Below are 16,490 nucleotides of genomic sequence, written 5' to 3'. Positions count from 1 at the left end.
ACTATGAATTTCTGCTACCAGTGGGATCTGGGTGATAACTATTAAAATCATAAACTTAAAGCATAATCCTAGATATCAGCAGAGCAAGAACAAAACCCCTTATCTGTATTAAGAGACAGTTCAGCAGTTTTCCTTCTTAGCCCTTAGTGGAGCTGGAAAGATTGGAATTAGGAAACTTTTCTCATAACAGCTATTAAAAAATTTAAAGATTAAAACTTGATTCTTTCTGTTCCTCCTTTCAGTGACAGAAAAGGCCTCAGTGCAGTAAATGCAGTTGTGTGATCCATGAAGCTGTTGAATAAAGGGAAATGCTAAAAGAAAAGAATGGGGGAGTTGTTATTCCTTTATATCATTAGAGTAGCATTTCATTTGTCTTCACTGTTCTGGCACCTTTTAAAATGTTTTAATATTTAAGCATTTAAGATAGGCACTTTGTTCCTGTTGATACCCTGGAGTTCAGTCATAAAATCTAGGAGTCTTAGAAATCACACCCTCAATCAATCTTCCAGCTACTTTTATCCCTGGATCTGATATACAAGCTTCTGTAGACTACTTGTTTTAACTGTGTTTCCCTGAAACTCAGTTGGCGTTCTGCACCTCCAGAATGGATGTTCATTGAAAAACAGGCAGGTTACTTTGCAGAAAATCTGGAAAGATATTGTAATAAGATACTTGACTGTGGTCAAGGGTAACGAGCCTCTTAACTGCCTGAGAAATGCAAGATTGGACTTCAGAGTGGTAGCATCTCTCCCCTTGTATGCAAATGATGCTGTAGAGGGTGGGACAGTCCATGAAAGCCCTTCCTGAGATAAATCTTACTGCAAAATTTGATTTTACAGAATTGTAGGAAACATATCTTGGACACTGTGGGTGTCCAGACAAAAGGGTTAAGTGTACCTCTCTGTTGCCTCTTCCTTTTAGCCCAGCATATATCAAAATCTTCCCTTGAGGAAAACTGGATTTATTCTTGTTTTCTCAGTCTAACTGACCTCTGGACTACCCTTACTTTTAGCTGTTTTCTACTGGTTCTGTGTGAGACCTCATTACTTGTGGGGATTTTTTGGAAGCGGGATTTAACACTTTCAGTCATAACAATTCAATCAAAAAATTCCTTGTCCTTTTTTGTTGTTATCTGGGAAGCTTGATCATGATTATTGTGTACTTACAGTGCAAAACCAGTGTTTGTTGTAAGCCAGAGAACTGCATAATTAATAGTAATAACAATTACTAATAACATGAAGTTGCACTCTCTTTTTTGTTTTGTAACACCAAAACAGCAGTTATTCTGTTTATTATGAACAAGCCGATATATGTACATGCAGTTTTTTATACTCCTAAACTCAGCAATTAGCAAGTAAATAGAAAAAAAAAAGCCCTATTGTTTTCCCAAAGGTTTGAAAAACTGGAAAGAAATAATTCTTACGCAGTTATTTAATATTTTCCCCCAGACTCATGAAGAACTTAGCTCATGAACTTTGAGAATATGGTAGTGTTGATGTATTGGCTCGCTCAGCTTATAAAATTCTCCAAGAGAAAAAGAAGCCAAGTTTATATTTAACAAGCTTTATCAAACCATTGAAGTTAAGTGAAAAGCACACTGATACACTATATAAAGTACACAGAAAGGGCTTGGAAAGCTTGCAGAAAATACTTTCTCCCACGATCGCCACTCAATATATTAGTTGTTGTAGCAAAAAGAAGTGTACACCTGGATCATATTTAGCATCCTGAATCTCTTATGATAACTCTTGTTTCAAATTGAGTGCACATTCCTCTAATTAGGTCTGACGACTGAAGTGACTGGTTTAATGCACTGCAACACATTCTTCTAGAAGTTCATAAAAACAGTGTTTGGAAATGACTTAAGGGAAATTTTTGAAGGAATATTTTTTTAGAGCTTTGATCATAGGCAAATATATCAACTTTTATTAGGAGAATGCTTGTGTGCACAGATGTAACTCAGGTTTGTATAAAATAGCAGTGCATTAGAAATGGTAAACTGTAGTAGTTTGCAAAATAAATTCATAATATTTCTTGCACTATTTTCCATAAACCAAGGCTATAGACTTGGTTTATGGAAATAGACTTCCCATAGGCTGGGAAGAGGGTACACAGGGCAAGCACGTACCCTGAAACTGTGACCCCCTGAGTATCCTACAAATCTTAAAGCATGGCAGTGGGTTTCCTCAATGCTCTTTGCCACAGTGCTCATTTAGAACCTTGTAACTACCTGTCTGTGAGCCTGTGGCCTCAGCCTTTGATCCCTCAGAAAAATCATAAGGTGCAGGGGAAGAACAGGAAGATATGGAGGTTCAGTGTGTTGTTCTGTGTTTCCCTAGATAAGAGGAGCATCCCATTGCTGGTGAGTGCGTGGGGGATCGTGAGTGATGTCTGTGAGGTTCTTTGAAGTCGGGAGTCATCCTGCAGCCCAGAGAGAGGACAACTTGCTTTTCTATCTGCTCGCATGGGCTGGCCTCTTTCCATCCCTGTGTCCTGTGGATGCAGCAGATGTAAAGACACTGTTCCAGACTAGCAGCTACTGTATCTACTGATGCTGTGCTCCGCAGTTTTGAAGCTAATTGCCAACTTGTTCTTCACAGTATAGAAAATAAATAGTATCTTTTGCCCTCAGTGCAACCTGAGATGAGGAAAGGCAAGGTGGTAGTCCTTGGGTGTGCAGCATAGATGTGTCCCATGTGTGGGGAGTGCTGCATTTCATAGGGAGCAGCAGCCTGCAATGTGGTTGTAATGTGAGGTGAAACTCCCCTGTGAGGGCTTGTCTGAGGTAAAGTTTCAGTCACAGCTCTGCCCTACCAGAAATGACAGTAAGTGACTGACAGGGTGCTGTTAGTTTAGCAGACTTTGTAACTACACGCTCCCACAAAATTTGCTGTCCCAGCTGGCTGGCCGCAGTAAGTCCAAAAAATGCAATTACCGGTTTTTAACATTCCTGAGAAAACCCACTTCAGCTGAATTTAAATGGTGCCGATAGCTGCTGTGTGTGCCATAGTGGCAGTGGTCTGGGTACTCACAGGCAGTTCATACAGGTGTCTGCTCCATAAGCTACTGCTCATGGCTGTCCATGACTGTAACAATGTAAGAGTGTGCTTGCTGCAATGTGTCAGGACAGCCTGTGTCACCATCAGCACCTTGGTGCAGATGTGACTGCCACTGTAGGATGTGCTTGTTCAGCTGTCCCACCTTCATATTAGACAGAGCTCCAAGGAAAGACAGCAGTATACTGCTGGGAGAGATTAAGGGTGAAAGATGGGTTTGGAGCATTCCTATTTGATTCTTTGCTGCCTGAGGTAATGGATTTTTTTTTTTTAATATAATTGAATATAGTATTTGTGTGTCAGTGTACTGCAGGGCAATTACTGGCCTAGGTGGTGTGGACTGTGCACATTTGTAAGGTTTCTTTCATGTTAAATCTCAAAGTTTTTAATAACATAAGCAAAAAATCCCAGATGAAACAAAGCAGCAAAAATACTATTAAAAACAAGATATCTTTTAAAAATTAACAGTCCTCTACTACCCAAGTCAACCTTAAAAAATTTCAATTCAAGATCTTTAGCCTAGAATAGCACTTTTAAAATACGTTAGTGTTTGCTTATTTTGTCCTGATTTCAAAAATCTTTTGCTTTTCTGTCTTCTGAATTTAGAGGAACTTGTGCAGCAGTACTAGTACACGTTGTCCTAGTGCAAAAGAAGTTCCTTCTTACCTTTTGATTTGATTTTCTGAAAACAACAGTACTTTATTTCAGTTGTCTCAATTTTTCTTGTTCTCCCTTGCCTCAGAAGTCTATTGAGACATTAAGATAGTTATTTTAGCACTGCAAATGGAAAATGTGTCAAGTTTTTAATAGATAAGACCCTTACAAATACCTTAGGTGTCAGAGGTACCTATGACATCTAAGGACATGTCTGAAACACATTACTACTGTTATGAATTATGCACTAGACCTGCCTCTAAAAGAGGAATTTTCCAAGACAGCTCTATTCAGTGCAGTCTGTTTAACTGACAGCTGTCCATCAGGCAAGACAACTGCATGTTATTTGTGGAGGCTTACACAGACTGGCACAGCATCTTCAGAACTATGTGGGAGTCTTTGCAGCCACCTGACTTTGGCAGCCATCATTCCCACAAAGACCTCTTAAATTTCAGGTTGTCCTGGATGCTGAATGTCTAATAACCTCCGGGCCTCTTAACCACCAAGAGCTGTTCCTTCTCCTTGCAGCTGGGAACAACAGCTGAAGGACAGACTGTGCTGGAAAGCAAAAAGTATAATTACAGTTGAATTCCAGCTTCCACTAGAGATCCTCCTTCTCAACTTTCAGTACAATCCTGATAATTGTGTAGGGAGCTCTACTTCTTTGCAAATAGATGGATGTACCTTCAGCTGTATTTCAAAGGTTAAGTGCCTTTTCCAAGTACTGCTGCCTCCTGTTGAGGTTCTCCTGTAATTGTCTGTGGAAGGGTTAGCAAGAGCTTTAATGTGGCTTTATTTTATTGAGAAACCACTATCTCTAAAAATACATTTGGCAAGCAATAGTGTGCTTCAAGGTTAAAGCTTTCCCCCGTGGTTAAAAAGGAGCTTTCATTCAAAGAACCTTTAGGAGACATGGGATCACCTCTTACAGTGCTCAGATAAATGTTAGGACATAAATCATAAATCACATAGGCATAAAGCTTATGAGTCTTCATGTCTAATATAATTAAATATATTGAAATCTCGAAGAAAAGCACAATGCCTAGAGCTGCTCTGCTGGTTTTTGTTAAAGTTAGTGACCTACTTCCTTATCTTGTTCATTTTTCTCACAGTTCCACGCCAGCCTGGAGTGAGCAATAATCTGTTAGAAATACTTGAAATTGAAAGAGGGATTACTGCTGATGAATTTGAAGCAAATGATGACCCAGGTAAAGACCATGTCTCCTATTCAGGGCCTAGGGTTTAGGATTTTCTGATTTCTTGGGTGTTGATACATTTTTACATGACTCCTACATCTTAAGCCGCTTGTTTTAACTATGTGTTGTAAAAGGAAAAAAAAACCCAAACCACTGCCTATGTGAACCTTTATAATAAGTTTTATTTCCTAACAGATTTAGCACAAAAATAGTATGAAGTGTTAATAATAAAAGTGTCCTTTTTGTTGTTTTAGTATTTTTTCAGATTCTTTTTCTGGGGCTCCTTCTACATTTAATTTTCATATTTACTTGCTAGTGTCAACCATATTGGAAATTAAAAACCAAAACAATCCAAACACTTATTTTTTTTTGTGACCTCCTGCTCTGTTCTGCCAGGTGTGCTGGTACACAGCTGTAATTTTGATAGTGGACTGTGTGGATGGATCAAGGACAAAGATGACGACTTGCACTGGGAACCAGTGAGAGATGGGTCAGGTAAGTTGACTGTATATGATCACTGTGTATGATCCTGCAGTTGCAGAACCACCCAGGCTTGAGGTTGATGACGGTTCCTGCATTAGAACAAATTACACAGCTTCCATTCCCTTTAGTTCTGGGATGTATTTCACACTCCTTCTGTGTATAAAAATCAAAATTGAGGATTCCCAGCAGGAAAGAGCAATTGAAAACTTGCACTTTTATCATACCTGTTATTTTTAAAATAGGAATGTCTCTGAAGGAGTAGTAAATGTATTCAGCAAAAGTCTATCTTTCTTAAAAGAATATGAAAGAACAAAAACATGAACTTGAGAACAACTTTTATTTATGGTGAAACAAAGCTTATTTTTCAAACTACCATGTTATATAATAACATAATTATTTCTCTATCACTAGCAAAATTATAGAAAGTGCTAGAAATAGTCTTTGTTCTGTTGCCAAACATAATGTTCTAGATTAACCTCTCAGTTTGATTTTATTGAATTTTACTCCAAGCCACAGCAATCTGTATGTAGAAAAAATGTTAAGTAACTAGAACACAGAGAAGTTAAATGCTCATATGCAGAAGCTTCTGAAGATGGGATTGTTTGAGATGGTAAAAAGTGACCTTACAAAGAACATTACAGAGGAGTGTGTACTAGCGGTTTGCAGAGTAGGAGAGAACTGGCATCGGCGCTGCTGGTCAGCTGAAGCAACAACCCTTCCCCTCACACACCTCTGCTGTCCCAGGAGAAGTGCACATCCACACTGCTGGAAGCCGCGTGTATTCTGTCCCCTGTTGACTTTACTGTATGGCACTGAGAGGTTGGCTGTCCTTGCCTGCATACCCTTCCCCCAGCAGTGCTTGCCCCACGGTGCTGGGGATTAGACACACATCCCTGGCTCCCCATAATGATGGGATTACTTCATACCCAGAAGAGCAGCCTTTGAAGTGCACAATGCTCACATTATGTGAGGGGATGGCAGACTGAGGAAGGAACCACGCTCTCAGGTGGTAAAATGTTATAAGTTAAGATGAGGGAGGGCAAGGGCACTGAGAGCCATTTTCCTTATGCACCACCTCATCACAGATGTCTGTCCTTATGCTACCATTGATGACACAGTCATTTGTCACCGCAGCAGGTGACCTGGCATCTTTTCCAGGCTGTTTAGCTCGCTTAGTGGAAGTGCTGTCTTCACTTGCTGGGCAAGCCCCCTCCCCACACACAGGCATGCTCTAGTATTTTGGGTGCTCCTTACAACACTTATAATGTCTTGTGAGTGACTCGGAGAGCAGAGTGCCTTCCTCCTGTAGATGAGAAAACCCGTAGCTGTCTCCTGCTTGCAGACTGACATTTAAAAAATGATCACATGTAATTCATACCTTTTTTTTTTAAACAATGGCTTTAAAAGTGCTTTCTTTCTAAATCAGTCATTCAAAGCATAGTCATTATCTGTACTCAAAAATTGCTATTAATATATATTAAGTTCCAAAACTATGATTTTTAACTGGCTTTTTTTGTCAGACTTTTCTCTTGTGTTGCTTTCCAGTAGTCAGGGACAAGCTCAGCTTTTTGTTTCCTGTGTATGTTCTGCTGCTGTTGACATAACCTGTTAAAACTAGTCCCTTGAAGTCACCCACCCACTCCCTCCTGTCTGGAATACCTTGTTACAAGGATTTATTTTCACAGCTTGTTCCTGAGTGTTTGCTTTCACCTTTCAAAGTCTGCTATTTATTGGTTTATCAGAATCTGCATTTTAAAAGGTGCTGTGCTGAAGCCTTATAAGCTTATCTTGCATGCAGAAAATGCTGATTTGAGTGGACCTTTTCCTGCAGGGGCTTGCCTACAGCTACGTTTGCTTTGTGCTTACCTAAATCTGTTTCCTATTGATTGGATTCAGTCACAGTAACTATCTGAAACCAATGCAGTTAATGAGTCAAGTCAGTACTTTTATAGTGATATAATTGTATCTTCAACAAACAGGTACAGTTACTTAAACTCTATTATGCTTATTTTAGCAGTTAGTGACCTTGATGCAAAAACAATACTAAAAAAAAAATCTGAAAGAATACCCACCAAAGGCTTTAACATCTAGGGGCCCAGACAGCAGCATAATACTTTGCTTTGTTAAATCTCATTGAGACCAAAATACTTTAAAACCTATGTAGAAATAGTGAATTGGAGACAAGGTTGGCTTTCTTTTTAAGTATGCAACAAGCCCTGGTTTAATTGTCATTAAACCTCACAGCTTTTGAGAGAAATCATTGTGACTTTCAAAGAAAAGCTTGAATAGTAACAGGGAGACAATTTAAATAGAAAATATTTTTTTATCCTATAATTGAGTGAAGACTGTGGATGTCAACAATATTACAAACTCCAAATATTTCTACATCATCGGTTTCAACTAAGGAGCCTAAATGCCACCTATACTCTAAGTTCATTAAAACACTTGGATTTTCTGATTAAGTTCATTAAACTTGGATTTTTGATTAAAAAAAATCTAAAATCTGATCTCATAAAAAAAGGATTCTTAGGTTCACTGTAAGATAAAAATTCTTTTACTATTATTTTTTAAAAGTGAACTTTCCTCCATTTAGTAATTTCAGATTTTGAAGTTATCATCCACCTTGCAAAAGTTTTAACGAAAAGTGCAAAGAACAAATGCCGGTCTGGGTTTCCTCCAAGATGTGAAGTCTCATTTAGTGCAGTTCTGAGTGCCAGTGTGAAGGGTGCCTTTTTTTTATGTTTAATGGATGTTGCCATATCTGAGATCCTCAGCTTCTCATGTTCCAAGTGTTTTCTGCAAGGGACCTTTACTTCATACATGGTCAGAGATAACGATAGGGTTTTGAATTAAGATGTTTGTTCACTGACAACTTCCCACTGTTAGAGTAGACTTCAGGGTTAACAGCCATGTTGAAATCATTACTTCTTCTAGTTTTCTGTATCTAAATCCAGATCAAGAATTTATATTACGGTTAAATAAAAAAACGCTATTCATGGTTGCAAATGGATATGCTTTGAGACCTAACCTGTTAACACAGCTCCCAAACAAAAGGAAAGGGACAGAATCATAGCTCAGTTATATAATAGCATTTATTCAGGCCTTTTCCTTCATCTATTCGAGAGCAAAACACTGCAGCTTGAAAGGTGCGTAAATTCACACGGTGGCTTTAATGTCACTGTGGGTTTAAAATCACGCAGTCACCAAGGCGTCGTCAGAAATTTAGGAATACATGAAATTTTAGTTTTCAGGAGCGGTATTATTTGCCTTGTCAAAAGGAATTAGATGGGCAACACCTAGCCAGGTACTAATGTAAAGAGAAGAGCAGCACTGTAAATCTTACCCTGCAGGGGGCAGATGCACCAATCTTGGTTCTATATGCCTTATTTAACACTCACTGGACCTTGTGGAGCCCTTTTTTATTATTTTTTTTTTAATGTTTTAATAACTGCTCTGCATTTGGTCCTGCAAGCTAGTAGCATTAAAAAAACAAACAAACAAACAAACAAAAACCCACACAAAAAACATCCCAAAAAACAACTAACTCTTTTTTCCACGGCAGGGGGACAATATCTTACCATCTCTGATCCCAGAGGCCAAGAGGGAAGAGCAGCACATCTTATCCTCCCCTTGGATCACATGGCTCAGGCCAGAGACTTGTGCCTGTCATTCAGGCATAAGGTGCCTGGACTGCATTCTGGTGCCCTCCAAGTCTTTGTAAGGAAAAATGGTGCTCATGGACCAGCTGTTTGGGGAAGAAATGGTGGCCATGGCTGGAGACAGACACACATAACTTTACAAGGACTAGGCATCAAGAGTGTAAGTACTGATGCTTGTGCTGCCTTTTGGTTTTTTGCATGAGAAGCTGAAGACACTTAAATTGTGTAGCGCTGGTTTTTTTGTCTTCTGCATCCAATTTCAGTCTGTGTTTTACTACTTTGATCCCTGTCAATGGAATCACATTAAGGATATGAGACTCATTGGGCATATTTTTTAATTAGTTTTATGCAAAAAAAAAGAAATCCCACCTACAGCAATAGGCTCATAGTACAGGCTATTTTGTGATTTCCTGAGCTACCTTGCACAGTCCATTTTAAGGGAATCACCATATGGGAAAGAGCAGCCTAATGGACAGAGCCATACTGTACACAGACTTCAAAAAAAACCTGTATCAAGATTCCTTGTGAACAATGCTTTGAATAACGCAGTGCCCCGAGAAAGGAAGCATCGTCTTCTGTGGGTTAGTGGTAACTGGCTAAACCAGGGGAAAGATATTCAAAATAAGTCGGTTTCGGTAATGCAGGGAGGTTACATGTGCAATCACATGTGGTTTTATGATCTTCAGCATACCTGCAGCTGATCTGGCCAAGGAGGTAAATGATGACCTAACTATGCCCATAACACAAAATGTGCAATCAAAAGAAGATGTCTGAAGTACCGTGGAGAATCTTTTAATACCTGGAAATCTTAAAAACATTTTGGGATAAACTGATATCAAAAGCTCAGTGTTATTCTTCAACCTCTGCTTACCTTTGAAGGTAGTTTCTATTTCAGATCTGAAGAACTGGCTTAGGTGCTTCAGGGCCTGTTTTATTCTGACTTAGATATCAGGTGGTGTGAAAAGTTCACACATCATAATGTTCATGGTAGGAGCAGACTATGAGACACACACAGTATATAGTCCTAAAATTAATATTAAGGCTGTAATTACTACAGATAATTTTCTGAAAACTTTACCTCAGCAACAGTAACAAAGATACCTGAGTGTCAGACTGAGAGTATGGACATTTGTAACAGCTGAACAATATATTTGCTATATTTTTACCTTTTTTTCTTGCTAAGTTTCACGTTTCTGGCAGTATTAACTCTTTCCAGCTCAGTGATAACAGGAGACTCTTACAACGTTTTGTTGTAGGCATCAAATAATTTCTAAGCCCTGGTCAGACACGCTGACCATATTAAACAATTCAGGCTTCGGAATCTACAGAAGGAGCACAGGTGAGCAGTACTGATTTATGGGAAGTGTTTCTTAAAGTCAGCTGGCCATTCTGAATATTTAATCTATGCTGCAGTCCTTTTAGTCAGGCTTTTTATGTGTTGAATTTCTTCTGCTCAGGCTAAATGTGGACTGCTGATGATCTGTGTAAATCCATGCCCAAAGTTCTGCCACTATTTCACAAGGAACCAGTGCTTCATCATGAGACTACAGGACCCAGAACTGGTTAAATAAAAGATAGGTGTTTCTAGTTCCCACAGCTAAGGTAGATGCAATGTGCTTTAGCAATGGAAAGCTCCTCTTTTAGGCAGCATTTTTGAGAACACAGAGGATTTTACATGTTTCCATGAGGGACAGTGAAGACAGTGCAGAGATGATATGTGGAAAGCCCTCAAGATCCTCTTCTGTGGAAGTTCATCTCACCTCAGCAGATGGTCCCAATGGAGCAAGTCTGTCCTGAACTGCAGGTTCTTCACAAAGATCTTGCCAAAGAGAAGGAAGAGGATCAAGAGTAGGAAAATGCAGCCATAATTCTAAGCAGAATAAATAGGCTTTTGTGAGTCAGTTATGATTGCCTGAGCTTTCTTAGGCTTTTGCTTCCTTATTGTTGAGGCTCTCTAAACCAATGCTTCTTTCAATTTACTTCCCCCCCCACCCCCTCAAAGTGTTCTATTTCTCTTCCTAGGTTATTTTCAAAGGAGAGAAAGGGAAAGGAAGAACTGGGGATATTGGGCTAGATGATGTGATCTTGAGGAGAGGACGCTGCTCTGAAGAGCATTAGCAAAGACAATGGACCAGCACAGTCATCTCCTCTCGCCCTTCTTATGGAATTCCTACCAAGCTTTGAAACAGAACTGCATGAATAAGAAGAAAAAGTGGGAGAGCAACAACTTCTTAGTGGTCTTCCAAGTGCAATCTCATGGAAACTTCACTTAAATACATGGAGAGCACCTCCCAGGATTCAGGATATCCAATCAGGCTGGTTCTTTCTATTAATCCTTACCCTTAAATCATAGTTTCTATGTAATAACTTTATCCCCTATTAAGTCTGGTGAGTGTTCACAGAAAGAGCACTCATGAAAAAGGGAGAATTAATTTCAAATGATGGCAAAAGAAAGCTCCAGCTCAAAGTTTCAGTGTTAACTGATAATCCCATAGTGCTACTCTTTCAATGATTAGATTTAACAGACAGTGGGATTGATGTAGCTTGAGTCACACTGGATCAGTGAAAGCCTGGACCTGAACTTTGGCTTACTGCCACTGAACTTTGAAGAAGGGTTTGCTTTATATCAAATAGCATTTATTTTGCTGTTGCATCTGTATTAACAAAAACCAGTTATATAGACTAGGCATTGCATCCTGTAATATTGCTACTGCTGTGTTTTGTGTATATGTGTATGGTTAACATATTTATGTTTTTAATATTTACAGACTCTAGTTCCAAGGTATTTGGCAGCTGTACTTTCTTATTGTACAAGACAGGAGTTCAGCATATTCTTCAATACCGCTGGTCATGCCAAGTTACCAAAGTCAGTTAATGGTGCTCATTGAAAAACTCTGGTGCAGTTTTTCATCTTGTAATGTCCTGAAGGCAAAAGACCAAACACTCACCTGCTATAAACTGGCATCTGATAATGGTGTACAAGTTGCATCTAGCTCAGATGCAAGGCTCTCAGTCCTGCAAGAATCTCCTGGTTCAGTCGAAGACTGAGAAGCCAGGAGAAGATGAACTTGGATCTTGTAAGGTGGAGCCTGTTGACGCCACCAGGAATGTTCCCTTCCCACAGGTGGCACAAGCCTACACATAAGCAAAAAGGGCAGCTGCATTAGCACTGTACAAACAATTCAGACCGTGAAATGCCTTCAGTGATCTTTGTCAAATGTCCATATTCCATCCAATCTTCTGTATATAATAAACATTTTATCCTTTAGAACTAGAACAACTATTAGCTCTAGTTGGAAATAAGTATTTATCAAAACTTTGGATTAATTTTTTAGTTATGTATCATGCACATGGTGTGCAGTTTCCCAGGGAATTCTTTTGTTTGGTTTGGGATTTTTTAAATTGGCATCATCATCATCACTGCTAACAATTCTAAATTTGACAAAGTAATTTAACATTTAAGAAAATGATAAGAGTGGTAAAATGCCATTAGTGGTGCAGCCTTAAAGCTTCAAAATGTATATATAGAAAAAATAGGTCTCAGATCTTTTGAATATTTAAATACAGTGTAAAATAAATGTCAGCTGCATATCATGTTATAAAACCATCATTAAAAAAATACATGTAAAGTCTCACACAAAGTCCACAGAGATAAAATTGCAAAACCATTAGATGTCATATTAGACGTTTCTGATGAAGTACCACTTTGAAAATACTTTTCCCATTTCTCCCCTAGGACAAAGCACAGTGTGTATAGCAGAAATGTACATGACCAAACAGAGAGTTTCCTGCAAAACTGTACCAGCAAACATTTTGAAAAGGAAAAAACCCAAGGCATTTGTAAACATTAAATTTTAAACTATTTTGCTTCAAATATGATCATGATCTTTTTTCTCTTACATTACTTTGTGATTAGTCAGAAATATTTGTGAATAGTTGAAATACCTTGTCTTTATTTTAAAGTAATCAGTAAAGGAGACTGTTACTTGCTACTAATTGGAAATCTTGTTTTCATTTTTAGATTGAAATTCTCATTTTCATTGCAGTGAAATGAACCAAAAGATGATAATACAACCAAAGTGAAATAGGTCTTGTTAACAGATTTAAAAATCAAAATACATTTCACTATCATATGATGAGAGAATTATATGTATTATTCAAAAGGAAGAATGACAATTTTCAACCTAACTTTTTAAAAGAGAAGTTTCACAGGTAATTTAAGAGCTTCTGCTTCATTTTACAAGAAGCAGCTCTCATAGTTCTCACACTACTGAACTTGTACAAACTGTTATATTCCTTGGAATCTAAGAAGAATAACACATTTTAGTCTGGTTCATGTACAGTGGATGAAGATGGTCTTTACCACATCTTCACACATTACTACATCTTTTTGAGATTAAGATTCCCTGGTTAAAATAGAAACCTATCTCCTATCTATGCAACACTGTCAGAGTTTTTTGCCTCTTTTACAAATGGTACCTAGAACCCAGAATCCGAATTAATTCAGAAAGTAGGCAGAAATAAGGTATCTGAGACTTGGAGGTCAAAACCTGGGTATTACTGTAGTTGCAGATTACAATAACCACCCTAATAAGAGTAATATAATCATGAGAAGACAAACCTTAGCAGCAGAATGTTGTTGACAGCAGCCTTCCATCATCCTGCTCTGTTCTCATGAAGAAAAGGTGCCACAGTAGCACCTGCCTCCAACCCATGGGCCAGCTCTCTCTATATACACATAGCCTATTAGGGGTTATTTCTCCCTGCAGATGAGGCACTGTAATTGTCAGGAACATTGCTAAAATTATAGACTTTGGATCAAGCTATGCATTGTGACAGTCACCTTGAAATCTATTCATTCTGCATTTAAAGATATGCAACAAGATAAACTATGGCTGTCAGCCTTCAAAATTTGAATTCTGAATGTAAGATGTATAGAGTTATTAATTAGCAAGTGAGGCCCAGTTAAATCTTATGCAATTTTTATTTATATAGATCTATATCTCAAATAAAAAAATATCAGAGTTTTCCTGGTGGTTAAAATATTTTCTTACCTGCTATTTTATCCTGATGTCCTATAGTCACACAGTGTTTTATGACATTTCAGATTGTCGACATCAATTAAAAAAAAAAAAAGAAGTTGAGTGATGTATTGGCATAAACCTGCAACTTTAGAAATAAATATGAGATATTTTAGTGGTAAGTTTCAGAAGTCGTTTGAAAGATCACAGAAATCTCCTCAAGATCTGAAAGTTAATGCATGGTCAGACCTCATCTACTGCATTAAACTGACCTAGCAATACATGAAGAAATGCATTTGGAATATCTGTAATGCTCCATTTGTTTGAGAGGAAGATGCCAACAGACTAAAGACCATCAGGGACCACAAAGACAACTATAACAGTACAGACTGAAGCACCTCTAGAGTTTAAAAACCATCTTGGTTTGGGTTTTCAGGACTATGCAACCAAAATGAATCAAATCACATTCTAGCTGGTCTGCTCTTACCAATTCTCCTTGTGCACTTGTGTGACCTCTTCCAAAACCTGGTCCTTTGATTTGAAACAAATTGTCCTCTAGACAGTGTTCTATGCTGATTGCTCTAAGCTGAAATGGCCTATTTTGGGGGCAAAAAAAGTGGGTTATATTTTATTTATCTCTCATCTGTAAGTTGAAAAACAGCCCGGATAACATTACTGGATTACAGGATAGTTGATCCAATTACTTGGATGCGAGTGCTTCTTGGACTGTGGGTTCATGTTAGGTTGCCTTTTTTCTTCTAAGAAATCTCTAGTTTAACAGCAGAGAGCCAGGTGGGATATCATGCTTCCATGTGCTTGATATATGTCAAAAGCATAGATTTATCCCTCAATTTCTTAATAACATGTCAAACAACAGAGCAAATTGGACCTGAATTTTCTGGATAAAGACAAATAATTCCTAGCTCTACCGATCAGACACTCCATCATTATTTTTCCTCAGTTTGCTTCCCAAGATATGTTTAGAATCAACCAATCTTCTGTTTAAGAAATATTTAAGCTCATTCTGTACATATGGTCAAATTTTTGCCTCTTCACTGTTTTCCTGCAATCCAGCTGTTAAAGATCTCCTCAAGATTCAGGAACAAGCCTCCACTGCCATGAAATGACTCTTCTATGGGTATCACGGACATCACATGCAAAGGGGCCATCTCCACAGCATCTCATATTCTATGTATTCTAAGTGGGGAACTCATGTATGATGGCATATACTCTGTCTGTGCACACACATGCATATCATGCCCAATAGGCTGAGGCCTGTATTAAGTGTTTGAGCAAGGAAGCCAAGATGTATCTGGCACACAGGATAAGGATGCTTCTCTCTATGATACAGCCAAATCCTGCCTTCCTCTGACCATGAGTTACTACAGCGCATTTACAGTAACTTTTGTTAGCCTTCTAATTTATGACTTTTTACCTCCTGTTCAGGTGGTGAAGTCCTCTGTCACATTTTTCTCCCAGGTTTTTCCTCGCCATGCTTTTCAACAGCCCATGTTCTCATTTCAGACTCTCATCCTGAATAGTTTTTATGTTTATTTTGGGTGTGCCAAATACCTGGAAAGACGAAGTACAGCATGTACACAGAGAATGATTTTACTGCATTTGTATGCAACACAAGCACTAAAGTTTGAGATTGACACTCACAAGAATTTCAGGAAGACACCATCATTGCTCTGATACCGCTGCTGCCCCAGCAGAAGGGAGGAACCACACCACCCTTACCTTTTGCCCCTGCCTCTGCTTTAGGTCAAAAACTTGAAGAAATGGACTCAGCAGAGTTTCCCTGTTAGGATGGTTCAAGACAGAATTCCCCTACGTATGAAGCAGGATTACTGTGGCGTGCATGCGCTCCAGTTCCATACCAGCATCTTTGAACTGCAAAGAACAGAAAAAAAAGCCTTTCAATAAAAATTGACTTCGAAACAACAAAAGGACTGGGTGTGTATCTTAGTGAGTGCCCATCTTTTCCTCTCCAAGGAGGCTGGTAACGTTAAGCTTCCATAGACAGTGCAAAACCACTTGGGTTTGGTGGTACAGGCATGTAATATTCCACTTGATTTAAGAAAGATTCTCCTTTCAAAATGGTTCAGTTTGTAATAACATCAACTTTAACAGAAATTAATTCTCCATGAACTCCGTGGAGAGTAACATATCAAAGGCAACATCCAAATTTTAAATCAAGGAAAAAATAGCTGGCTGTCTTAAAAGAATAAGGTTCTTGCCTATTATTTCATACCAGCAAATGCTGGAACTTACTCATTGGATTTTAATACCATTTTGGAATGCCAAGTGCAATTAAACTTCCTCCCCCTTTTCCAGACCTTTCTGTCTAGATAAAATACTGAGAGTGGCACAGTGAAATGCATTCTTACACCCCTGGATTCAGGTCTAATTCAGGTCTAG

The 16,490-nt window shown here is 38.5% G+C and overlaps 1 protein-coding gene across 5 annotated transcripts in view; it reads left to right on the top strand.

Annotated features, from left to right (window-relative positions):
• NPNT (nephronectin) overlaps nucleotides 1-14,645 on the top strand; it is a 52,577-nt gene extending 37,932 nt beyond the window's left edge. For 4 of the 5 annotated variants that reach the window (XM_027636167.1, XM_027636170.1, XM_027636171.1 and 1 more), the window contains 4 exons: nucleotides 4,823-4,918; nucleotides 5,303-5,401; nucleotides 8,952-9,208; nucleotides 11,071-13,044. In XM_027636167.1, the coding sequence (XP_027491968.1) occupies nucleotides 4,823-4,918; nucleotides 5,303-5,401; nucleotides 8,952-9,208; nucleotides 11,071-11,166 (548 nt within the window). In that variant the 3' untranslated portion in view covers nucleotides 11,167-13,044. Of the gene's footprint in view, nucleotides 1-4,822; nucleotides 4,919-5,302; nucleotides 5,402-8,951; nucleotides 9,209-11,070; nucleotides 13,045-13,069 lie in introns of those variants that run through there. The other variant, XM_027636169.1, reaches the window with a different exon arrangement.
• The last annotated feature ends 1,845 nt before the right edge of the window (nucleotides 14,646-16,490 follow it).

This window comes from Corapipo altera, unplaced genomic scaffold (assembly GCF_003945725.1).
Source record: "Corapipo altera isolate COAL_440 unplaced genomic scaffold, ASM394572v1 22b, whole genome shotgun sequence".
Classification (NCBI taxonomy): Eukaryota; Metazoa; Chordata; class Aves; order Passeriformes; family Pipridae; genus Corapipo; species Corapipo altera.
The sequence above is the reverse complement of the archived record's forward strand: the minus strand, read 5'-3'. Positions and strand labels throughout refer to the sequence as shown.